Source organism: Thamnophis elegans, chromosome 17 (genome assembly GCF_009769535.1).
Source record: "Thamnophis elegans isolate rThaEle1 chromosome 17, rThaEle1.pri, whole genome shotgun sequence".
Taxonomy (NCBI): domain Eukaryota; kingdom Metazoa; phylum Chordata; class Lepidosauria; order Squamata; family Colubridae; genus Thamnophis; species Thamnophis elegans.
Window position 1 is genome coordinate 5009816 of NC_045557.1, and position 25852 is coordinate 5035667.

The following is a 25852-nucleotide window of genomic DNA, read 5'->3' on the forward strand; positions in this document are numbered from 1 at the left end:
CTCCTTTTTTTCTCTCTGTATATTTCTATTTATTTCTTCCTTTCTCTCCTCCCACCATTCTTCCTTTTTTACTTTTCTCATTCCCTTCCTTTCTTTATCTTTCTTCATTTTCTCCTTTGCTTTTCCCTTCCTTCTCCCTCTCATTTCTCCTTTCTTCCTTGTATCCACTTCCCTCCCTTCATTTATTCCTTCCCCCCTTTTCCTTTCCCTTCCTTCTCTCTCTCTTTCTGTTCCCTCTTTCAATCTTTTTCTCCTCTTTCCTATCTCTTCCCTCTTCCTTTTCTTTCCTTCCTTTCTTTTCTGTATATTTCTATTTATTTCTTCCTTTCTCTCCTCCCACCATTCTTCCTTTTTTACTTCTTTCTCATTCCCTTCCTTTATCTTTCTTCTTCATTTTCTCCTTTCCTTTTCCCTTCCTTCTACCTCTCATTTCTCCTTTCTTCCTTGTATCCACTTCCCTCCCTTCATTTATTCCTTCCCTCCTTTTCCTTTCCCTTCCGTCTCTCTCTCTCTTTCTGTTCCCTCTTTCAACCTTTTTCTCCTCTTTCCTATCTCTTCCCTCTTCCTTTTCTTTCTTCCCTTCCTTCTCTTTCTCCCTCCCCAAAGAGAGAGAGAGAGAAAAAAAAGGCACCCAGGAGCCACACGCTAAAGAAATACCAACCTTTAATAATAACTATTTGATTTCCTTTGGTATAATCACGAGAAAATCAAACCGATACAAAGTGTGTATAAAGGACATGGAGAGGAGGGGCTGAGGTGGGCTTGGGGGGGTGGGTGTCCCACAGAGTAGCGGGGACAGGCACAGTGATAAGAGAGTAAAGCTACACATTGGCCTCAGATTATAGCAACATACATGCAACACCAAATTATCAAACTTATGTACAGAAACTGGGAAGGAAACCAGCTTCAGTGCTGGAAGACAAACCCATTTTTTCCCCCTTTTCATCCTTTTTGTGGGGGACTCTCCCTTCAGTTTTGGGGCTGTCTTCTTGGAAACTATCCCAAAATTCAGGGAAAACGTCCCTTAACCCTGAGAGAGCCTGGGCTTTTGCAGGTGGGGGAAAAAAGAAGGGGATAAATTATGGGGCAACTGCGACGGATCAGAAGGAGGCGAATGAGAAACGACTTTCTCCATCCTACAACCTTTCCCCCAAACCCCAGGCAGCTCTGTGAGACCTTCCGGAGGAATCTTGCATAAAATCTGACCTGAAAAAGGCTCAAGGCACACACAGAACATATATAAAAATGCGTGAGCTGGGTCTGTGGGCAGCGAAGAGAGAAGATTCTGCCTTCCAGACCCAAACAAGTTGCCCTTTTCTTTCCCTTTTTTTTTTTGTGCTTTTAAGCAATAATCTCCCCGGAAAGAAAATCCTTCGCGGGGACTTTGGCATCAGTCGCACCTGGCAGAAGACACAACGAGGCACTGCGTGTGTGTGGCACACGCAAGATCCCCCCCCCCATCAATACCGTTAACAGTTAGCGGAGGAGACAAAAGTTGTCCAAGGCAAGAAGGACTTCCTCTAGAACCGTCAACAAAACCGAAGCGAGACCGTTCTCACCGAGGACTAGAAACGTGGCGAGACGGCGCTTGGCTCCAACCAGGAAAAGCTGGCAAGACGTAGAGAGAGGTGGTCTGGGAGGGCACGATGGGTTTTGGTGCTCATCCGAGTCCCCTTCGACCCCAGAAAAAATGCTTTGGCAGAGGCGACAGCCCATTCTAGCAGCTGTCGGACGAGTCCATCGGGGAGAAAAAGAGACGCGGAGGAATCGCCCGCTAGAAGGGCGTCGTTTGTAGTGATGCCACTCCGGTTGTCGTGCTCAGGCTCTCCGCTCGACGGGCTGCTGTAGGCACAGCTCGCTGCCGGCCGAGATGATGGGCAACCGATTGTCCATATGGTGGCTGATTAGGTGGCTCACGCTTTCGAAGCGGTGATCCTTCGTCCGAACCTGGGATGGGAACAAATCAGTAGATCACCCTTGAATTGCTGCTGCAATCGAGCCCCAAGTTTCTGCCGCTAAGCGAGGCCACCGCTAAGCGAATTGTGCCCCGCTTGATCGCCTTCCTGGCTAAAGGGAATCAGTCACGCGACCCCCTGGAAACTCGACTGTCATAAACATCAGTTGCCCAGTGTCCGAATTTTGATCACATGACCCTGGGGAGCTGCGACGGTTGTTAAGTAGCAATAGCAATAGGAGTTAGACTTATATACCGCTTCATAGGGCTTTCAGCCCTCTCTAAGCGGTTTACAGAGTCAGCATATTGCCCCCAACAACAATCCGGGTCCTCATTTTACCCACCTCGGAAGGATGGAAGGCTGAGTCAACCCTGAGCCGGTGAGATTTGAACAGCCGAACTGCAGAACTGCAGTTAGCTGAAGTGGCCTGCAGTGCTGCATTTAACCACTGTGCCACCTCGGCTCTTGTGTGAAAAGCAGTCTCAAGGTCACTTTTTTCCATGCTGTTGTCACTTCGAATGGTCACTAAACGTTCAGACCGAGGCTTCCCAAGAGCAGGAAGCCAACGCCTTGTCCTGGCAAAAACCCCTTTTATTAATTGACAGTGAATTCTGCTCATTCCCATCCAGCAAAGTTTTTCGAGGGAGGATTTACGGTCACAGACCTTATCTGGCTTGGAGAGCTGACAGGCCGAGATCTGCAAAAGTTGGCCAGGAGTCTCGGAGAGTCACGAACCAATGAAGCAAAGTAATTGCCTCCTGCAAACTCCACTCCCCTTTCGCTCCTTTTATTCTCTCTGGGAGGGGCCATTCACCGTCCAGTTGTGGCCTTCCTCCCAAGTCGACCCCCGTTCTTTAGCTCTTCCCTTCGTCTGGCAACTCTGCACATGTGCACACTGGGAACAGGCTCCAGCTGTTCTTCTGCCTCCCTGATGTCTGACTCCGAAGGCAGCTGATAACTGTCAGACGGCCCTGGCCCCCTCTCTGCCTCCGACACAGAGCCCTCCTCATCCGAGCCTTCCCCAGACTCCAGGACTGGCCCAGGTTCCTCCCCAACCCTTCTCACTCTCCGAATCGGCTCCCGCTGGCAGGCAACAACACATCCTTCCCGCAAAAAAAAGTATAATATTGGCCCCCCCCCCCCCGAGCCACACCTACCACTCCCTCCGGATCGACGAGAAGAAGGTGTTTAGGCTGCCCTCCCTGAAGTCCTGTCAGCACATACTGTCCCGGTGTGGTGGTGCTTTCTCGCACCAGGAAATCTCCATTGGCTTGCAAGAGCTTCTCCGATTCTTTGCGGCTCATCTGTCCGTGATACCAGGCTTCCCGCCGGAGCTGTTCCTCCATGGTAGCTGGTGGGTGGGTGGGAGGCGTAGGGGGTGGCGGCCCCCCCCGCAAGGCATCCTCAAAAGGCTCTGGGGATGAAATCCGCCATTAGGAGTCATCTATTATAGGTTGTTCTCAACTTACGACCAAAACAGAGGGAGGTTTCTCTCCCCTCCCCCCCTTCCTTCCTTCCTTCCTTCCCTTTTTCCTCCTCCCTTTTTTCCTTTCTTCCCTTTTCTTCCTTTTTTTGTTTTCTTCCACTCTTTCTTCCTTTCCTCCCTCCTTTTTTCCCCTCTGTATATTTCTATTTATTTCTTCCTTTCTCTTCTCCCACCATATGAGCTTTCCTGCCAACAGTGTTAAGGGGAAACCACCGCCGTTAAGTTAGCGACGTGGTTATTAAGCGAATCTGGTTCTTGGCTCATTAGAAAAGTGGTTCACGGGATATTGCAACCGTCATCACTACGAGTCAGTTGCCTGAATGTCAACCGCGTGACCATGGGGATGCTGCAAAAGTTGTTAAGTGTGGGAAATGGTCCTAAATAGCAGAGTTGGAGGGGACCTCGTGAGGTCATCTAGTCCAAACCCCCCCACCGCCCCCCCCCCCACCGGCCAAGCAGAAGACCCTAACACCATTTCTGACAGAGGGCAGTCCAGTCTCTTCTTGAAAGCTTTGGCCCAGATTTAACAGATGAACAGAGTCCCATTGAATATAGAATAACAAGAGTTGGAAGGGACCTCTGAGGTCATCTAGCCCAACCCCCTCCCTCCAACTTCCAAAGGCAACTTCCGTTCCGTGGGTCGATTGTTCTCCCTGTCAGAAAATTCCTCCTTATTTCTAGGTTGAATCTCTCCTTGGTCAGTTTCCACCTTCCATTCTTCCTTCTCTGGCCTTGGGAAATAGTCCTATTATAACTTCGGTCATTAAATGAACGGACGGAAGTCGGGGACTACCTGTTACAGGAACTTCCCTGGCCCTTCCCACGCCCTCTTGCGCTACTCACTCATGTCAAAGAGATCTCTCTGGACGCTCCCGTTGGAGGTCGCGTTCTGGCTGCCCGGCTGCAATTTTTCCAAATTTTGCACATTCACGTAGGATGGGTCCACCACGAATTCGGTGCGGCCAGGGGGGCCCCGATCCCTGCCTGCAAGGGGCGGGGGAGGAAACAGGATGGAATAAGAAACCCCCTCCCCACAATTACAAAGTGCCAGCTTGTGAAAACCGCCTCTGAAAACCTCCCAGAATCCCCCCAGGCGAGATTTAACTTTAACAAATTCATTGCTGGGTCACCTACCTTGTGTGACTGAATGTGGCTTCTTGGACTCGTAGTCCCCAGCAACCATTTGTCCGACGGGCTATGGGAAGGAAGGAGGTTTAATTGAAGGTTCAAATGAATATTTTAAGTCCCGTTTTCCCGCAGCTTAATATTCCTGCAATCATCGTCTTTTAACAATGAGCAACTGAATTGAGCTGTTTCCTGGCCAGATGCCTTTCTTGTTGCCAATGAGGAGTTTTGTTCAGCAGATACATATACTGTATATATGCATATATACGTCTGCATCGTGCATAATTGTCAGTGGGGGGAGCTTACCAAGGTGGCCCCCAAATTGTTGGGGGTCTGAGCCGCTGCAGCCCCTTCCCGCAAACGCAGGTCAACGACCCCTCCTATAGGAGGTTCCTTTCCCGGAAAATCGTTGTAATATTGGTGGTCCGGAGGCGGCGGCTCTTCCTCTTCGTCCCAAGCGGAGCCGTCGAACCCAGCCATCCTGGTCAGGAGTGGTGAGAGAACGAGATCAGGAACACAGATGGTGGTCCTTGTCTTACGACCAAAACAGAACCCCCAAAATTAACGTTAAGTGAAACACCTCAGTGAATTTTGCCCAGGGCCTGTCTTACCACAATTATTAAGTGAATAATAACTTTATTCCTCAACTTACAACAACGGAGCCCAAATTTAAGTCCTTGACTTATGACCCCAATGGAAGTCCTCAACTTACGAACACAGCGGAACCCAAAACATACGTTGCTAAACGAGACAGTTGTTAAGTGAATTTTGCCCGAGACCTGTCTTGCCAATTATTAAGTGAATATAGGTAGTCCTCGACTTACCACAACATAACCCAAAACGTATGTTGCTAAGCGAGACGCCCAACTGAATTTTGCCCAAGACCTGTCTTACCACAGTTATCAAGTCAATATAGGCAGTTCTCGACTTACGACCAGCATGGAACCCGAAATGTATGTGGCTAAGCGGGACACATTATGTGAATTTTCCCTCATGTCCTTCCTCGCCGAAGTTGTTAAGTGAATTACCTCAGTTTTTAAGGTTGTTCAGCAAATCTGGCTCCCCCACCCCCACCCCGTTGACTTGGGCTCATCCGACGGTCGTAAAAGGGGATGCCGCGACATCCCGGGGTCGTAAATACGAGTTGCCAAGCATCTGATTACGTGACCACGGGTTGTAATCCGACAGTCGGAAGTGTGAAAAAAACCAGCCCCAAGTTCATTTTTTTCCAGTGCCGTTGCGATTTCGGACGGACACTAAAACTGTGGTAAGTCGAGGAGCACCTTCACGCACAAACCTCCCCCCCTCCCCGCCCCGGGCAGCGGGTTCAAATCCTGCTTGTGCCCTACCTGTCGTGGGGCGTGACGAGTTTCGGAGGATTCTTAAGGTATTGCTTGAAGCGCAATTCGAATGCTTGTCCGATGGTACTGATGACATCTTGGGACAAACCTTCGGGGCACTCCAGGATATGGCAAGCTGCAAAGAGACCCCCAAAGAAAAAGGGGGTGGCCTTGATTGATCGATTATTGATTATTGATCATTATTATTACGGATTCTTTGAACATCAGGTGCCTATGGAGGGGGGAAAATAACCCCGTCACGTCCTACAGGCAATCCTCGGCTTTACGACAATGGAGCCCGAAAATTGTTCAAGTGAACTTTGCCCCGTTTTACGACCTTCCTTGCGATCCGCCGTTAAGCGAATCGCTGCAGGTGTTCCGATAGAAACACGGTTGTTAAAGGGAAATCCGGATTTCCCCCGTTGACGTTGCTTGCCGGAAGGTTGCAAAAGGAGAAACACCGCAACCGGCGTAAACGTGAGCCCGTTCCCAATTCGGATCCCGTTGTCCGCGGGAGAGGTGACAACGGTCGCTAAGTGTGAACAGCGGCCCTGGGTTCCTTTTATTCGGCGCCATTGTCATTTCGAGCGGTCGCTAAGTGAACTGGTAAGGCATCGTGTTTCCAAGCCGAATTGATTAACAATTAAACAGGCTGCAGGAAAAGAAGCCAGGATCAAGCCAGGATTGGAAGATCCAAGCCAAGATGACGGGAAAAAACCTACCTCGGTGATTGACGGGGTCTTTGGCAACGTAAGCGACGTATTCCGCCGTATCCTGGGGGGAAAAAATGCAAAATAAGTTGAACACCAGATTTAGGGAAAGGATTAAAAAAAATTGCACACAGTTGTACAAAAATAATACCCAGATTTTTGGAGTCCTTGGGTTTATGACTGTTCATTTAGCGACCGTTTGTGGCTACAACAGCCTTGAAAAATGTGACTAACGACCGTGATTCACCCTTATGACCGTTGCCGTAGCCCCGTGATCAAACTAACTAACATTCAAACTAACTTGGATTTATGTCCTGTGTGTGTGTGTGTCACATGACCCACTTTAACGACTGTCTGATGAGCCAGATTCACTTAACAACCGTGTGACCCATTTAACAACTGCCCTGATTTCCTTAACAACTTAAGAGAGGTCGCAAAACAGGGCACAAGTCACTTTCACGACGCTCTCCACTTAGCACGAGAAATTTTAGGTTCCATTCCGGTCCTCAATCGAGGACTGCCTGCCGATGAAGAATAAACCCCAGATTAATCCGCAACTTGAAGGCTGAACTTCCGTTCCTTCATCCCCAATTAATCTTAATTAATTACGGAAACATTATTTGTTTTTGCACCTAATACAAAGAGGATGATCAGGGTGGTGTAGTAGCCTCACAACCAGGAGGCTGGAGCAGGAGTTCGATCCTCGGTAGAGGCAGATTCTTTCCTCTCTGGGCACAATGAGAATATATCTGCCGAACAAAACTCCCCTGTGGCGACAGGAAAGGCAACTGGCCATGAAACATTTTTCTAGCTTCATTCAGTTGCCCGGATTCCACCCCACAAGGATTATGGCGTCATTAAAAGAGGATGACAAAGGGGATGACCAGAAATACACCTGGGCCTTGACAGAGAGGACGGAGGGAGGAAAAACAAGCTGGCAAGAGATCAATTTTAATCCACCGGGATTCTCACACCAGGGAAAACACCGGTGGAATCCTTTGATCTGAGGAGCACCCAAAATCCTTCGTTATTTTATGCTCGCTTCAAATAACGGCGGGATCAAGTGTAGGATTTGGGGGGGGGGGAAATATCACGATACTCACTGGATCCCCTCCGGAAGCGAATGAGATTGATTGCATATGGTGATTGGCAATGATCTACAAATCGAAAGGAGAATAAAATTGAGAACGGATGTCGACCAGTTTGAATCAGGACAAAGAAAACACAAGACAGACAGTCCTCGGTTTATCATCTCTTGTGCCAAACGCCAGTGGACTTCAAGAGAGAGAGAGAGAAAAAAAAACGAAGGAACTCCCAATGGGGTTGGACTAGATGACCTCCAAGGTCCCTTCCAACTCTGTTAATCGATCTTTTTATTATTCTTGATTATTATCCTCTCTTGTGCAAAACCCCACTGGGTTTCGAGAGGGGAAAAAAAAAAACTTTTTTGGGGTGGTGGGGGTTGAAGACCCAAACCAGGATTCGGGGCCTGGAGAGGAGGTTCTTCCCTCTGCGTCGCGCGACGCACGTCGCAAAACGAGACCTTGGTTAAACGAAGCCCACTGGGGGAGGCGGACGGACGAAAGGCAGAAGAGGGAACCTTACCTGTTTACAGTCGGACGCCATGAGGTTCAGGCTGCTGGTTGAGATGGTCAGTGTGATGGGCATAGCGGCAAATTTCAGGTTCGTCTTGCCCAAGATGGAGTTCAGCGCCCGGCCACCGGGCTGCCGAAGAGAGAGAGAGAGAAACCAGAATTCAGACAAGTCCTCAACTTACGACCATGACAGAGCAACCCAATTAGCAATAGCAATAGCAGTTAGACTTATATACCGCTTCATAGGGCTTTCAGCCCTCTCTAAGCGGTTTACAGAGTCAGCATATCACCCCCAACAACAATCTGGGTCCTCATTTCACCCACCTCAGAAGGATGGAAGGCTGAGTCAACCTTGAGCCGGTGAGATTTGAACCGCTGAACTGCAGATAACAGTCAGCTGAAGTGGCCTGCAGTACTACACTATAACCACTGCGCCACCTCGGCTCTTTTGAGGCTGCTAAGCAGGACGTTCCTGAAATAAATTATGAACTATAAACGTCCGGAAGCTGGCATTTTTCAGGGGGGGGGGGGTCCTCGTCTTGCGACTGCAATGGGAATCCCAAATTTAGGTCGGTAAGCGGGACATTTGTGAATAAATTATGAATAAATTCAGGCCCGGCTTGTTACAGGGGGGGTCCTCAACTTATGACCACAATGGGGCCCTAAGTTTAGGTCGCTAAGCAGGACATTTGCAGATAAATTATATCAATAAATTCAGGCCATTCAGAAGCTGGGATGTTTCAGGGGGTTCTTGACTTACGACGACCATTCGTTTTGTGACCGCTCCGAGTCACAACCGCACTGAAAAATGGGCTCTATGAACAGTCCTCGTACTTACGACCGTTGCAGCACCCCTGCGGTCAAAATCCAGGCACTCGGTAGCTAGCGTGTGTGGTAGTCCTTGACTTATGAACCACAACTAAGCACCACATCTATTTACGTGGCTAAGCGAGACTGTTTCCCGTCACGGCTGTTAAGTGAATCGCCGCAGTGGTTAAGTGAGACACCTGGTCATTAAATGAATCGGGCTTTCCCCCCGTCGACTCGGCTCATCGGAAGGTCGCAAAAGGGGATCGCGTGGCCCCCTTCGTGTGACGCCGCGGCCGTCATAAATACGAGTCGGTGGCCAAGCATCCGTGATCCTCAATCACGTAAGCGTGGGAATGCAGCAACGGTCCTCAGTGTGAACAATCCTACGTCGCTTTTTACAACGTTGCTGGAATCTGGGACACTTTTTGGAGCTGAGTGGCCAGACGCCGTTCCTGTCACCAATGAGGAGTTACATTCGGCAGATCCTATTCTCATCGTGCCCAGAGAGAGACATATATCTGCCTCTACCTCGGATCGAACTGACATCCTCCGATCACGAGGCGAGAGAGCGCCGCCTCTAGGCCACTGCACCACTCAAACGGTCGCTAAGCGAACTGTCGTCAATCAAGGACTCCCTGTAATTCCCGTGAAACCCACCCCCTTTCACCCCCCACTGGCAAACTCAATGAGAGGAGGGGGGATTGGCTTAAGGAGATGCAAACATTAAACCAGCCCCTTTCGCTGATGCTAAGAAATCCCAAGGAAGAAGAAACCGCCAATAACACACAATTGGGGGGGGGGGAGAATGAGCCCCCTCCCCATTTTTTCGACAGCATCCATTAGTGAGAACTGCGCTAGTCTATCGATCGGCTCTGCGGGGGCTCCAAAAATGTTGATTGACGCCTCCGATTGATTTCTCAGCCAGGTCTTAGCGGTTACAGGTTTCCTATTTAACCGCATCCATCCATTTCCTTCCTGGGGGCTCGGGCGGAGGGGAGGGGGGGGGGCTTCTCCACTCCCACCCACCCCAATGTTTCCGAGGGATGAAGGAGGGGCTGCTTCCTGCTTTTTGAGTTTGAGAAAGGAGGAGGATGGGGGCGTTAAGGGAGGCGAGACCCCCCCTGCCCATAATACAGAATCAAAGAGGTGGGAGGGGCCTCTGAGGTCTTCTAGTCTGACCCCCTGTTCAGAATATAGGCTGAGTTTGAAAGGACCTTGGAGGTCTTCTAGTCTGACCCCCCTGTTCAGAATATAGGCTGAGTTTGAAAGGACCTTGGAGGTCTTCTAGTCTGACCCCCTGCCCATAATACAGAATAAGAGGTGGAAGGGACCTCTGAGGCCTTCTAGTCTGACCCCCTGCTCAGAATATAGGATAACAGAGTAGAAAGGGACCTTGGAGGTCTTCTAGTCCAGCCCCCTGCCCAAGCAGGAAACCCTATCTATATGCCATTTCAGACAAATGGCTCTCCAATCTTTTCTTAAAAACTTCCAGTTGTGGAGAAGGAAGGAAGGAAGGAAGGAAAGTAGCAGAATAACAGAGTTTGAAGGGACCTTGGAGGTCTTCTAGTCCAGCCCCCTGCCCAAGCAGGAAACCCTATCCCTTTCCAGAGGAATGGCTTCCCCATCTCGCCTTACCTTCCTCCTGCGCACGGCTCCCTTGTTGCTGGGCACAGCGTCACAAACCAGCCCGATCGCCTCCCTGCAGGGGAGGAAGAGGAGGAAGAGGAAGGATGGGAGGCATTAGAGCATGTCAAAACACACGAAACATGCAGCAAAAGCAGAGCAATTCCCCGTAGCCTTTCTGCTTGGGGTGTGTGTGTGTGTGTGTGTTTGTGTCAATTGTGTGTGGGGGTCCCCCTGGGGTCTCAGCAAGCCCAGAGACACATAAACCTCTAGAACCGTGCGGACTTCAACTCCCAGAATCCAACTCTCCCCCCACCCACCCCAGGGAATTCTGGGAGATGAAGTCCGCCCTTCTTCAAGGCCGAGAAACGCAGCTCGGGGGGGGGTTACGGGGGGGACACACCATAAAGTCCTGAGCTTTGGCGTGAATCGGGTGAGAAACCCACTTTTTTGAGGAGGGGGAACCCACGTATCCCCCTCCCACCCCTGGAGAGAGAGAGAAGGAAGCGGGGAGGGGGAAATCGAGAGAGCGAGACCCCCTTAAATATTTGATGATGCTGGATCAATGCTTCCTGTCGTTAGTAAATTAATCGGGATGGGGGGGGGGAGACATAGTCCATGCAGCTTCTCCAGCCCCCTCCAGCTGCTTCCTGTCCATTAATGGACTGGACTGCAGAGGGGGGGGGGAAACAGAGATTGATGGACGGATGGATGGATGGACGGACGGACGGACAGACAGGATAGATAGTAGATGATAGATAGATTAGATAACATAAGAGATAAATTAGATAGATAGACAGATGATAGATAGATAGATAGATAGATAGATAGATAGATAGATAGATAGATAGATAGATAGATAGATGATAGACAGACAGATAGACAGACAGACAGGATAGACAGACAGGACAGGACAAGACAAGACAAGACAGATAGATAGAAAGATAGACAGACAGACAGACAGGATAGGATAGATAGATAGATAATAGATAGATAAGATTAGATTAGATAGATTGATTAGATAGATGATAGATATAGATAGATAGATAGATAGATAGATAGATAGATAGATAGATAGATAGATAGGATAGATAGGATAGATAGATTGGATAGATAGAAAGATAGATAGAAAGATAGATAGATAGAAAGATAGATAGAAAGATAGATAGATAGATAGATAGATAGATAGATAGATAGATAGATAGATAGATAGATAGATAGATAGATGATAGATTGGATAGATAGAAAGATAGATAGGATAGATAGATTGGATAGATAGATAGGATAGACACAGACAGACAGACAGACAGGATAGACAGACAAGACAGGACAGGACAGGACAAGACAAGACAGATAGATAGAAAGATAGACAGACAGACAGACAGACAGACAGGAAGGATAGATAGATAGACAGATAGATAGATAGATAATTTGCATATAAATTGGAGCAGAAATGAATTCAGAAACTACATGCAGGAACTGAATGGCAGAAATTGTTATCATGTCCCAAAGCATGGGGAGGGGGCTCTTTCTGCCCCCCCCTCCCACCTCCAGTATTGCCAGCCTGCTCACCTGGTAACTTGAGTCCTCGTGCTGAAATCGAGGGCCCGCATGGACTGCAGCACTTCCACACAACCCATGTACTGCGGGGCGAGAAGGAGAGCAGAGATAAGAAACGCGAAGGAAATCGGGCGTGTCCCACCCTTTTATTCGATTTCTAATCATTTATATTTCGATTTTTATTCGTTTAACCACCTTGTTACTAATTGAACAACCGCAGGGATTCCCTTTAAAAAAAAAAACAACTGTGGTGAAAAAGGTCGTAAAACGGGAGCAAAAACTCCCTTAACAAATGTCTCGCTTAGCAACGGGCTCAATTGCAGTCGTTAAAGCGAGAACGACCTGACGGGAAAACACCAACCTTCCTGAACAAGGTTGCAACTACTCCCCACCCCTTCCCCGCTCCCTTGTCCCATCCTGTCCCCCCCCCCACCCCCAAGTGTGCAAGCCTCACACAACCACCAGCCTCCTCACTCACCCGGACCAGGTAGGAGACTCCGGAACCCATCACCTTGTCATCCCGGTGCAGCCAACCCCGGCTGGGCTTGTTGACAAAACTCCCGTGCCGCGTCCACTCCTCGCCGCCCAGCTGACCGCCTTCGACCCGCATTTTCTTCCCGCAACTCAGTTTGTTCATATCCTGGGAATAGAGACCGACAACCCCTGTTGAGTCCGGCAAGGCCACGGCGCACGGAGAGTCTTCGGGGACTCCCGGCTCACGGGAAAAAGACCGGAGGTTCAGCAAAAACGCGGGATTGGAGAGTTTCAGGTTAGCCATTTTGGGGAAGAAGGAACACAGCGTGGTGGGGCTGCTCTCCGATTCGGGGTGATCCCCCACAGGCAGCATGGGGCTGAGGGAGGACGAAGACCCCGAGCCGGTCAGTGACGGGGCAACCCCGAGGGAGGAGGAAGGGTCAGGAGACGGGCCCTCCTCGGCCACGGGGCTCCCTTCGTCCAGCGATTCATCCTGCAAGTGGGTGTATTTGCTTCTTGGGATAAGATCCATTTTGAGGGGGCTACAAAGCAGCGAAGAGGAGAGAGCGAGAGAGAGGCGACCGCGATGGGGATGGTCAGGATCCCCCCAAAGTCCAACTTGATCCCGACGAGGCGTCTCGGTAAGTCCCTGCTGGCATGCCGGAAACAGGGGGGGCCTCCGCCGACTCCTGCTTGGCTCCCCTTTGCTGCCAAATCACAACACCCCCCTCCAAATCAGGCAAGCCGTCCTGTTGACTCAACAGGAATCGTCCCGCCAGGTGACCGGTGACCCCGCACGGCCCCGGAGAAGGCCAAGGATTTTTGGTCTGTTGCTGATGTAACGGCGCCCTCCGTGGGGCTGTTTGAGAAGTTCCTGGCCCTTTCCCTCCGGCTGCAGCAGCGCCTGGTGAACTTCCGCCTGCCTCGGCTGCTCCCAGGCAAAAGAACGAGGGCCAGATTTGTGCTCCGTTGCTGATGCTACAGCCCCCCACCCCACCCCAGAGGGCTGTTGCTGATGTTACGGCGCCCTCCGTGGGGCTGTTTGAGAAGTTCCTGGCCCTTCCCCTCCAGCTGCAGCTCCACCTGTTGAACCTCCGCCTGTGTGCAGCCGCCGAGAGGAAGAAGTTTCTAGTCCGTTACCGATGATACAGCCCCAAAGGGCTGTTTTAAGACGTGCCTGGCCCTTCCCCTCCGGATGCACCGCCGCCTGTTGAACTCCTGCCTGCCTTAGCGCAGCCTCAGAGACGAAGAGGGTGAGGCCTTGGCTGTGTCGCTGGCATTTTCCCCCCACTAGGGGGCTGTTTTTAGAAGTTCCCCGGCGGCTCTTCCCTCTCCAAGCTCCGGCACCACCTGTAGAACTTCGGCCCGTCTCAGCTGCCGCCTGTTGAACTTCGGCCCGCTTCAGCTACCCTTCCGACACCCGGGGAGTCCTCATCCTCTCCGTTCTGTGCAAAAGCTCCGTCTTTACGACCTCTGCATCGCAGGCACCGGGTCGGTTATCTGTGCCAAGGCGTGTGAGGGGTGGGGGGCATCAAACAGCCATTTCTCCAGCCGACGCAAAACGGGGGAGGCTTGGCCGCAGCGGTGGCAGCCCCCGGGGAGCCCTGTTAAAGCCAGGCAAGCCAGCTGACGGCGACAATTTGAGGATGGTCGTGCCCAGCTGGTTGGGGAGGGGCGACTCAGCCCTTTAAAAGCCCAGGAAGGATGGGGAGTCCGTTTAGGGGGGGAAAGAGACGTCCGGAGCCCCCTTTGGATAAGTGGGGGGGGGATGAAGGGGGGGGGGAGAATCCCTTCTCTTGCAATTCCTGATCCAGCTTTGCTCGGAGAGGAAAAAATCCCTCTCCAGCCAGGGAAGGCGGGGAAGGGGAAAGGGAAGGGCAGAGGCAAGAGGCCAAGCCCCCCCCTCTCCCTCCCCCCCACCTTCCAGGCCTGGTCACTGGCTGCTACCGAGGGGAAGGGCAGGCTGCTGAGTCACACCAGCCGAGGAAGAGGGGGGGGGAGGATGGACGGACGCAGCGGGAGGTAGGAGGAGGAGGGGGGGATGCGCCAGGAAAGAGGGGGTGGGTGGGTGGGAGAGGCCGCTTGGGTTTGCCCAAGGCGGGTGTGGGGGGGGGGACAGGGCATGGATCAGGGTGACAGTTGGGGGGGGGGAAGGGGGGGAACAGAGCGACAATGTAGGGCTGGCCCAAAAGGGGTTTGCACGAGGGGGGAGCGTGACTGAGGACAGAGCCACGGAATGCTTTGCCCATCCAGAAATCCGTTAAGTCGGGACAATCTTTATCCACTTCTGGGTCTCGATTCCCTTGCAAATCAAGGGAGGTGTGCAACAGCCTTGCGAGGTAGGACAGGCACAGTTGCTCTCCGGGAAGAGAGAAGGGCTGCGGGAGGGAGGGAGGGAGGGAGGAAGGAAGGAAGGAAGGAAGGAAAGAGGAAGGAATAACAGAGTTGGAAGGGAATTTGGGGCTCTTCTAGTCCAATCCCCTGCTCAAGAAGGAAGGAAGGAAGGCGATAGAGGGGGAAGGAGAAAAACAGATAAAAAGAGAGAGAAATAAAAGAGAGAAAGGAAGGAAAGGAGGGATGAAGAAAAGAAGAAGGAAGGAGATAGAGAGGGAAGGAGAAAAACAAATAAAGAGAGAAAGAAAAGAGAGAAGGGAAGGAAGGACGAAGAAAAGAAGGAAGGAGATAGAGAGGGAAGGAGAAAAACAAATAAAGAGAGAAAGAAAAGAGAGAAGGAAAGGAAGGATGAAGAAAAGAAGGAGGGAAGGAGATAGAGAGGGAAGGAGAAAAACAAAGAGAGAAAGAAAAGAGAGAAGGGAAGGAAGGACGAAGAAAAGAAGGAAGGAGATAGTGGGAAGGAGAAAAACAAATAAAGAGAGAAAGAAAAGAGAGAAGGGAAGGAAGGACGAAGAAAAGAAGGAAGGAGATAGAGAGGGAAGGAGAAAAACAAATAAAGAGAGAAAGAAAAGAGAGAAGGGAAGGAAGGACGAAGAAAAGAAGGAAGGAGATAGAGAGGGAAGGAGAAAAACAAATAAAGAGAGAAAGAAAAGAGAGAAGGAAAGGAAGGATGAAGAAAAGAAGGAGGGAAGGAGATAGAGAGGGAAGGAGAAAAACAAAGAGAGAAAGAAAAGAGAGAAGGGAAGGAAGGACGAAGAAAAGAAGGAAGAAGATAGAGAGGGAAGGAGAAAAACAGATAAAGAGAAAGAAAAGAGAGAAAGGAAGGGAAGGAAGAAAGGACGAAGAAAAGAAGAAGGGAGGAGACAGGGAGGGGAGGAGAGAGAGAGAAACAGATAAAAAGAAAGAAAAGTGAGAAAGGAGAACATAAAGGAAAGAATGAAAGAATGAAAGAAAGATAAAGAGAGAGAGAGAGGGAAAGAGGAAGAGAGAGAAAGAGGACAGATGGATGATATGTAGACAGACAGACATAAGGAGGGAATGAGCAAGGGGAGGGAGGGAGGAAAAGGAAGGGGGGGAAGCAAAAAGAAAGGAATGGAAGAAAAAGAAAGAACCGAAAGAGGATAGATGATATATAGATAAACAGACATAAGGAGGAGATGAAAGAGGGGAGGGAGGAAGGAAGGAAAGGAAGATCATAGTGGGAAAAAGGAAGGAAGGAAGGAAGGAAGGAAGGAAGGAAGGAAAGGAAGATCATAGTAGGGAAAAAGGAAGGAAGGAAGGAAGGAAGGAAGGAAGGAAAGGAAGATCATAGTAGGGAAAAAGGAAGGAAGGAAGGAAGGAAGGAAGGAAGGAAGGAAGGAAAGGGGAGCACCTGAATTTTGATCATAGGGATGCTGCCACCATCTTTAAGTGCCGTCGTAAGGCCGAACGGTTGTAAGTCCAGGACTACCGGTACAATATCTACCTTGGGTAGCCCTTGCAAGGTTTTTGTGCTATTGTTGTCGTTGTTATTGCAAAGACGCAGCCGGCTAAGCTGCGGTTTCCTTAACAGTTTTGTTGGCTTAAACACAAAGTCTGTTTTTCGCATCAGCCGCGCAGGAAGAACGAAAAAAAAGACTGCAAACCACATTTGGGGTGGAGGAGGAGGAGGAGGAGAACGGGGGCACAAAGCTGGCAACGAAGCAAAAGACGGAGCTGAAATCCGGCTGCCCACCAAAACCGCCGTCCGACCAAGCCCCCAACCCATCCTCGGAGGGGGCTGCAATGTGTGACTCCCCCCCCCCCGGCCAAGGGCTGCAGGGCAGACAAACTTTGCAAAGAAGAAACCACACATTTTCCGAAGTTGGGATTGCAAATCCCCCCGAAGCATCAGATCCTGCCCTCCTCCAAGAGAATATTACACAAGAGACGCTGAATCCTTTCATTCAGGGGTTCTCCGCCTTGAAAATTTTAAGAGGGCTGGGCTTCGACTCCCAGAATCCCCCAGTTTGCATGCTTTAAGAGGGGTGGGCTTCCATTCCCAGAATCCCCCAGTTTGCCTGATTTAAGAGGGGTGGGCTTCAATTCCCAGAATCCCCCAGTTTGCATGATTTAAGAGGGGTGGGCTTCAATTCCCAGAATCCCCCAGTTTGCATGATTTAAGAGGGGTGGGCTTCCATTCCCAGAATCCCCCAGTTTGCATGATTTAAGAGGGGTGGGCTTCGACTCCCAGAATCCCCCAGTTTGCATGATTTAAGAGGGGTGGGCTTCAATTCCCAGAATCCCCCAGTTTGCATGATTTAAGAGGGGTGGGCTTCGACTCCCAGAATCCTCCAGTTTGCATGATTTAAGAGGGGTGGGCTTCGACTCCCAGAATCCCCCAGCAAAGCAGACTTTAAGAGGGGTAGATTTTAAGATCCCGGCCTCTAGCCTCAGCGGGTGAGACTAGAAGACCTCCGAGGTCCCACCCAACTCTGTTATTCTGTTGTTGTTTTTCCCTTCTGCACCAACTAATTCTGGTGGGCAGCCAAGGCCATTTCCTGGACGGTCCATGTCCGGCTGTGGGTGGGCTGTGGCGAAGCCCCCTCCCACCCCTTGTTGGTTCCTTCCTCTGGGGAGGGAGGGTCACCGGAAACACCCACCTGGACACAGCTGAAAGACGGGAAAAAATAACATGCAGAAGAGAGGAAGGAGTGGGACGAGAGGGCCGTTTGGCTCCCAGCCTTACCACCGGATGCTCGGATGACCTCGCTCAAGGACCCGGGGAGGGGTTGGGAAGGGAGGGCAGGAAATCACCCTTCCCCCCCAGGAGACCCCTACTCCAGCTCTCCACTTCCTTGTAAAACTGGGGAAGGTCAGGGTGCAGTTTACTACAAGCTCCTATGGCCAAAGGTTTTGAATTTTTCGTCCAGGGATCCGGCCTCAAATTGCAGCAACCCCCCCACCACGCCCAGAGAGGTCGGGACTATGTAGCCCCTCATTCCCAGCAGCGCCGGAGTCCAGCACCATTGGAAGAGGGGGTGCGGGAAGAGGCTGCCTTGAAAGGAAGCGTGAATGCAAACTTTCTAGATGGGCTTTTTAAAATATATATAACCCCCGTTTTCCAAGTTTTTAAAACATTTCTTCAGTGCAATGCCCTTTTATCGGGAAAATCCCCCAGCTGGAGTGCTTCAATAGGGGTGGGCTTCCACTCCCAGAATCCCCCATTTTGCCTGCTTTAAGAGGGGTGGACTTCAATTCCCAGAATCCCCCAGTCAGCCTGCTTTAAGAGGGGTGGGCTTCAACTCCCAGAATCCCCCAGTCAGCCTGCTTTAACAGGGGTGGGCTTCCACTCCCAGAATCCCCCAGTCAGCCTGCTTTAACAGGGGTGGGCTTCCACTCCCAGAATCCCCCAGTCAGCCTGCTTTAGGAGGAGTGGGCTTCCACTCCCAGAATCCCCCCTAACCGGCATGCTTGTCTCCAAAGGCCACTTTGGAGACCTATTTCACGCATCTCTCTTCATTCTGTCTCTCGCGCCGTCTATTTCCACCACCCCAGTTTATTTGCTCTGGAACCCGCCAAATCTGTGGCTGCAGGGCGCTAGTCCTCATGAAACCCACCCATCCTTCCCCCCCCCTCCGCCCCCTCCTCGGTCACTTTCAACAGGGCAACAAGGTGCGATCTTTTCCCCCTGCCGAATAAGCACTTAAAAACAGCCGACAGATTCTCCCCGCAGGGAACAAAAAATATTTGCCGACGTTCCCAACTAGCCGGTGTGATAATTATACGGTGACCGAGAGTTATATCTGGCTGAATTCCTGCGCGGTTTTTTTTTTTGACTTCTATTTCCTGCTTTACAAAGTGTCCCCCCCCCTTTTTTTTTTAACAGCCCACGCGGCTGGCTGTATCCCAAGCTTCCTGACTCGTACAAACCACAACCGGTGAAGGTTTGAGCCCCCGTTACGAAAAAAAACCCGTGGAGGTTTATAGGGAAAAAATTGAGTCTTTCGTTAGGTTTCGTGTGCCTAAACCCTGGTTTGTTTCCAGGAAATAAACTACGATCAACTGCGTTCTCGGGGGAGAAGGGGGGGGAAGGCCGGGATAGGAAGCCGAAACCATCACCCCCGTTTTAATGCCGTCACCGCTTTAGAGAGCAAAGCTCACCCAACTTTTAAGCCGCGGGGACTTCAACTCCCAGAATTCCTCCCCTTCCAGCGGTGTGCGTGGCGGGGGGGATTCTGGGAGTTTGAAGTCCAGCAGCCATGTTGGAACCGGTCAGAGGAGGCGGAGGAAGAGCAGCTGAGCAGCCCAGCACCGTTTAAGCAGGGAGAGGGAGGTGCCCACCCTTACCGTATACTCCATTCCGGGCACCGGAGAGTTGTTTCGTCGCGGGAGCCAAACCTGCATTTTGGTGACAAAGAAGGAATTAAGGAGGGGGGCTCTGAGGGGAGGGGGAAGGGGCTGGAGATTTTGAGGGGAGGGGGGAGGCAGGAAGACGATGCCTTCGTTCGTGCCTTTATCTCGTTTTTTTCTCAGACTTGGTGGGTTGAGGGGTGGGCTTCGACTCCCAGAATCTCTCTCTCTCTCTCTCTCTTCTTCCTTCCTTCTCAGAATTCCTTAGCTAGCATGTTTTAAGAGGGGTGGGCTTTGACTCCTAGAATCTCTCTCTATATCTCTTCTTCCTTCGTTCCCAGAATTCCTCAGCCATCGTCTTTAAGAGGGGTGGGCTTCGACTCTCTCTTCCCTCTCTCTCTTTCTTTTCTTTTCTTTCTCCTTCCTTCCTTCTCAGAATTCCTCAGCCATCATCTTTAAGAGGGGTGGGCTTCGACTCTCTCTTCCCTCTCTCACTTTCTTTTCTTTTCTTTCTCCTTCCTTCCTTCTCAGAATTCCTCAGCCATCATCTTTAAGAGGGGTGGGCTTCGACTCCTGGAATCTCTCTCTCTACTTTCTCTCTCTCTCTCTCTCTCTCTCTTTTCTTTCTCCTTCCTTCCTTCTCAGAATTCCTCAGCCATCATACTTTAAGAGGGGTGGGCTTTGACTCCTAGAATCTCTCTCTCTACTTTCTCTCTCTCTCTCTCTTTCTTTCTTTTCTATCTCCTTCCTTCCTTCTCAGAATTCCTCAGCCAGCATGCTTTAAGAGGGGTGGGCTTTGACTCCTAGAATCTCTCTCTCTTTTTCTCTCTCTCCTTATTTCTTTCTTTTCTATCCCCTTCCTTCTTTCCCAGAATTCCTCAGCCATCATACTTTAAGAGGGGTGGGCTTTGACTCCTAGAATCTCTCTCTATATCTCTTCTTCCTTCGTTCCCAGAATTCCTCAGCCATCATCTTTAAGAGGGGTGGGCTTCGACTCCTGGAATCTCTCTCTCTACTTTCTCTCTCTCTCTCTCTTTCTTTCTTTTCCATCTCCTTCCTTCCTTCCCAGAATTCCTCAGCCAGCATGCTTTAAGAGGGGTGGGCTTCCTCCCAGAATTTTTCTCTTTTTCCTTCCTTCCTTCCTTCCTTCCTTCCTTCCTTCCTTCCTTCCATCCATCCATTCCTCAGCCAGCGTGCTTTAAGACTTCAATTCCCAGAATTTCTTTCTTTCTTTCTCTCCTTTTTCTTTCACTCTTTCTCCTTCCTTCCATAATTCCCCAACCAGCATGCTTTAAGAGGGGGTGGGCTTCGACTCCCAGAATCAATCCGTCCTTCCTTCCTTCCCAGAATTTCTCTCTCTCTCTTCCTTCCTTTTACTTTCCTTCCTTCCATTCCTCAGCCAGCATGCTTCAAGTCTTCAACTCCAAGAATTTCTCTCTCTCCTTTTTCTTTCTCTCTCTCTCTCCTTCCTTCCTACAATTCCCCAGCCAGCAATGCTTTAAGGAGGAGGTGGGCTTCCTATCCCAGAATTCCCCGGCCACTCCTGCTGGAAGGGCACAGGTCTTCCTTCCAAGGGAGACCGATCAGATGCGGTGGGACTGTTCACTGCCAGAGAACCACGGAGAACCTCCATGTACCAAAGCAGTCTATCTCCAAAGTCCCACTAGGAAAGGCACTTCCAAGCCTCTGCGATTATGGGATGGGTGGGCTTGGAAATGAGGAAGGGGATGCTGGGGAATATTTTATCAAACCCAGAGGGAATGGCAATTCTTTTTGGGGAGGTGGGTGGCATTATCCTGGTTTTCTATAATTATACATATATGGTGGGGGGGGGATTCTTGTTAACCAGCCCAAGATGCTCACACTCCAACTTCATTTTCTCCCACAGATCCTGAACCAAAACCATCAGCGGCTCAAAAGAAGCGTCCAAATTCCACTTCTGTTGCAGAGATCAAGGACCCCCCCCCCCCACTTCCCCAAAGGGAAGATTTCAACCCGAAGCACAAACTCTTTCTGAAGAGCTTCCCAATGTGGGCACAGTCTATCTGACAGCTTTCCTGAAGGACGGACGGGCAGTTTTCCTCCCAAAAGAGGAGAAAAAAAAAGTTGCTTTTTCGTACACACTTCCCTTGTCCCTTTTTTGGGTGGGCTTCGGAGCGGGAGAACGACAAAAGCCACAATTTGGGGGGACGGAGACCCAAAAGATGAGAACTCCCCCTCCCCAACCTTTTTAGCTCACTCCCCCTCCCTAAAAAAAAATGACCCGCTTGCAAAGGAGGAGAATTGCATTTCCTTCGCTTCGGATTCTCGCTTCGGCAGCCAAGGGAAACGTGGCATTCCCCCCCCCCCTTTCCAGGACTGCAGGAATAAAAAAAGGGGGGGGGCTCAGCCACAGGGAGCCCCCCCTCAGCATTTTAAGGAATGGTGGTGGGGGTCTCCAACCTAAAAATACAAGGAAGGGGGATAGATGGAGTGACAAGCCAATTCCAAAGTGAAAAAGCCCAGCCCCGCAGAATTTCGTGCCAACTACCCGGAGGAAAAAGGGGAAGGGGGGGGGAGAAAAAGAGAGATTTATTTAACTTTTTAAGGCTTTAAAGCTCCTCTTTTTTCTTAAAGGGGGGGGGGGGGGAAGGAAAGCAAAACTTAAAAAAGAAAAACTGACCTGCCAAAAAAGAGGATGATGTAGTTCCTTTTTTTTTTTTTTCCTCCTCTCCGGGTTTTTTTAAAAAAGGGATGAAATTGGAGAAATGCAGAGCCCTCCTTCTTAAGGGGAGGGATGATCGCCCCGCCTGCCCCCAAAAGGGATGGGAGATGGGGAAGGCTCCCCGCTATCCGATTTGGGGGCTGCATTTGTCACTTTTTTTTAAAAAAGAGGCAGCTGGAGAAGGAGAGGGGGGGGGGGAAATAGGACAGTGGGAGGCAGGGTTTTTTCCCCTCTTCTTAAACAGAAAAGTTTAAACAGAATTTGGGTTGAGAAAAATCGCCCGGGATGTCCAAGGAAACGAATTAAGATCTCAGTGGCTTGTTAGATCCTAAAAAACTGGCCACTATGTATCCGAATTTACAACCTAAATGCTGGAGATGTGATTGTGCTGATGCTACCTACTATCATATATGGTGGACTTGTAAAAAGGTTAAAGCATTTTGGATAGAAATTATGGTGGATTATGCAAAATGTTCTTTAAAAAAAGGATAAAGTTTACCCCTCAGTTATTCTTGTTAGGTATAATTACTGATTGCACAGTTATAGAAACTAACTTGATTTTGCATTTAATAACGGCAGCGAGACTGTTGGTGGCGCAATACTGGAAGAAGGAAGATTTGCCTACTATTCAAGAATGGACATTAAAAGTAACAAACCTGGCAGAGATGGCTAAAATATCAGCATATCTCAAGGACCACTCAAACGAGAGATATAAACTGGAGTGGAGAAGATGGATTGACTATACTCAAAATAAATATGGGACTAAGAAATTCCAGATAGTTTATGACTGAAGAAACAAGGAATGATATAATCTGTTTAGAGTTAGCCTAGCAAAGAGTTAAAGCTCAAATGAAAGATGATACTAAGTTTATTTTAGAATATCTTTGTTAAAGATTTATACCCTGTATTGGTTCTGGGAAGTGGGGGGGAAAGTTGGGGAGGGGGGGAGGTTTGGGTGGGGAGGGGGAGGGAGGTAAACATTTGCAAAAGTTTGGTTTTTTTGCAAAATTTTCAATTAAAAAAAAGATCTCAGTTGCTTAGCAAAATTGGACACAGGTTCTTTAAGCGGGAGAAAATCCCCCATTGTTGGATAGGGGTGCAAAGTCTAAAAAAAATGATGGATTTGGGCCCAAGAAGGTTTGAAGTAATTTGACAGATGATGCAAAAAAGAAATGTGATTTTTGTGCCTTCTTTTTCCAAAAGAAAAAAAAGAGGAGAGGGGAGGGGAAGAGAGGGACTTATGGATAGCAGGTCAATTGAATAAGGACATTAATCCTGGCTCCAAGCATCGGGGAGTATCGAGAACTGGCAGCAAACGCGTTTAATAAATAATCCTCCCCTTTCCGATTTTGCAATACCCAGCCTTGTCATCGAAAGAGATTAATCCTGCCCCCCTCCAAACTTCGCAACCGAGAAAGAGAGACCGACACACCCAGCAGCGGTTTTCTCCGTGTAAAAACGTTAAAATCGCCGAGCATTTCTCCGCCGGGGCAACGGGTGTAACACTAACGGAGTGGGAAGGGATCTTGGAGGTCATCTAGTCCAGCCCCCTGCTCACCCAGACCTGTACTAGGGATTTGAACTGAAATCCCCCCCACCCTTTCCCCCCCCCAACACTCTCCAGATATGGAGGCTCACCCTGCCCCCCACAAAAACCTCGGAGGGTTCAAGAGACCATCATCCACCCCTAACACTCAGAAAACAAGCAGCTCAAGTTTTTAAGGTATCACGGGCGCTTTCTGCAAAACGTTTCGGACGCCCCCCCACCCCAAAAAAAAATCTTGGGTGGATTTTCCTCCCATCCCCGCCGACCCCAAAGCGGAGCTCGCTTCGTCCTTCTTTCCTCTTCCTTTCCCCCCTTTTCGGGGTCGAGGAGGAAGCCGCAGGGACGAGCCGAGAAGAGCGCTGCCCGGCAAGAAACTCCAGGGAGAAAGGAGCCCCGTAGAAAGAGCGAAGCGCTTGAAGCGGACGTCTCGGACGCAGTCTTCCCTCTGGTCCGGCATGCTTTCCCCCCCTCTCCCGCTCGCTTCTCTCGAATACCATTCTTTTTTCTGTTTTCGGAGAGGTCTCCCCTCTGGTCCGCAAGACACGGGGTTTCCCCCTCGCCTTTTTTTCTCCTCTATCTCACATTCCTTTCTTCCCCGGCCCGTCGCGCAGACAGGAGGCGGGGGGGGGGGGATAGCCTGGCCTCGTCAGTCTCTTGAGTAAGAGGTTAGTAACCCGCTTCGATTACAAAACCTTTTGAGAGACGGCTCGGGAATCCTCCCCGCGGCGCTTCCACGGAACTCGAGGGGGGAAGAGAGGGTGCGGATTCCTCGCCGCCAAACCCACCCTTGATTTTCGGGAAAACAAGCCGCGCTTTCGACACCCGGGACCGGCCCACTTTTGAGCCTCCGCTCCTTAAAATGCAAAAGGAGGAGCCCTGAGGAGGTAGAGCCTCCAGCCACAGGGACAGTCTACCTTTCTGCAAGGCGCCCCTCTCTTCTTTCGAGGGATCGCCACGCCCATCCCGCAAGGGAGCGGTTTGCAAACGACGCCGATAAAATGAACGTCGCGGGGGGGGGGGGGGGGCAAAGAAAGATCGCGCAGGCCTCCCTCGCAGGGCTGTTGTGCACCCCACCCGAGACGGCAGCGCTCGAGTAAACCCCACCCCCCCAAACTGGCCGACTATGCAGGGTTACGCGGTGCAATTAACATTAATTTAAAATAAGGGGCAGGGGAAGAAGGTGAAGCCCCTTCTTACCGGGATAGCCGCACCATTGGGGGACAAAGGCGGCGGACTGCGGCTGCTCCGACGGCGCCTCACCGATCAAACTTCTGGACCTCTCTGCCCCTGCCTGTCTCCCCCCCCCCACTAATCATTTCCGGGTTCCGTCCCGCCTTGAAGGCAGGGTTTCTTCAGCCACCGCCCCCTTGCCTTTATCAGCCTTCCCTACTGCTTCCTGTAGTGCCGCTCGTGCCTTGCGACTCGCTTACCCACTCCTCCCCCGTCAGCTGGGACCCATCTCAACCTAATTTACTTCCACTGGGTTATTCTAAGGTGGGATAGACAGAACACTACGCGAGAGGTTGGGGGGGGGTTGTAATTAAAGACTACTACACAACGTCAGTATTAAAAGATAGTCGTAGTCTTCACATCGGTCCGCAGGCGACGCAGAAGTTCCCCCTCAGGAATGACTTCGCCGCTTTTCTCCTCGGCTGGGCGCGCTTTTTGCCTCAGCTTCTTTCTTCCAGCCTCCCGACGCTTCAACCTCTTCCTTCTTCTGACTTGCTTCGTCTTCTAGCTCTTCGGCGGGCTGACTGAAGGCGTCCGTCCCCCGCTGTCCCCTTTTATACTTTCCCTCCAAAGCAGCTCTGAACGCGATTGGTTAAAGCACCAACGGTCTGAACTTTTCATTGGCTGCTGGCACGGCTATTTTATAGGTCCCCGCGGGGATTCAGAGACCAATCAGCATGTAGACGCACTTGGGGGGGAAAGCTCCTCATTGGTTGTAAACGAGACGGCTCTAAGACTTTACCTGAGACCCCCGAACCTCTTTTTCAATTTGATTGACACAGTCCCCAATAAAACAAATGGTTAATTTTAAACCAAGGGAGAAAATAAAATTAAATTAAAACTTCATAAAATGTGAACATTAATGACTAACTCCTCTTTTCTCATCTCATTTACAATCAAAATGTAGCTCTGGCTTGACGAGGATGGAATATACGGCCTAAACTGGAAGAATGGGACTTGTAGTCCCCTCTCACAAGGCTGTGAGAACG

The 25852-nt window shown here is 50.4% G+C and overlaps 1 protein-coding gene across 5 annotated transcripts; it reads right to left on the bottom strand.

The window, feature by feature from the left end:
• Positions 1–645: 645 nt before the first annotated feature.
• SHC1 (SHC adaptor protein 1) lies at positions 646–24944 on the bottom strand. 5 transcript variants are annotated; one of them, XM_032234371.1, is made up of 14 exons: positions 24831–24944; positions 19381–19431; positions 12683–12844; positions 12217–12287; positions 10657–10720; positions 8222–8341; positions 7720–7773; positions 6629–6680; positions 5916–6042; positions 4873–5047; positions 4576–4636; positions 4285–4425; positions 3113–3369; positions 646–1947 (listed from the first exon to the last, which is right to left on the bottom strand). In XM_032234371.1, the coding sequence occupies exons 2-14, from the start codon at positions 19390–19392 to the stop codon at positions 1819–1821; spliced, it is 1425 nt and encodes a 474-aa protein (XP_032090262.1). In that variant the 5' UTR covers positions 19393–19431; positions 24831–24944; the 3' UTR covers positions 646–1818. The 5 variants fall into 5 exon arrangements, with proteins under 5 accessions (XP_032090262.1, XP_032090263.1, XP_032090261.1 ...); XM_032234372.1 differs by lacking the exon at positions 24831–24944 and adding an exon at positions 24327–24358 and having other exon boundaries at positions 19381–19433; XM_032234370.1 differs by lacking the exon at positions 24831–24944 and adding an exon at positions 24128–24264.
• Positions 24945–25852: the final 908 nt, after the last annotated feature.

Coding starts and splice junctions, on each gene's coding strand:
- SHC1 (XM_032234369.1), bottom strand. CDS start 13,210: ATGGATCTTATCCCAAGAAGCAAATACACCCACTTGCAGGATGAATCG. Junction 6,681..7,719: donor TCGCTTCCGGAGGGGATCCA/GTGAGTATCGTG, acceptor TTTTCCCCCCAG/GATACGGCGGAATACGTCGC. Junction 6,043..6,628: donor AGACCCCGTCAATCACCGAG/GTAGGTTTTTTC, acceptor GTCTCTTTGCAG/CTTGCCATATCCTGGAGTGC.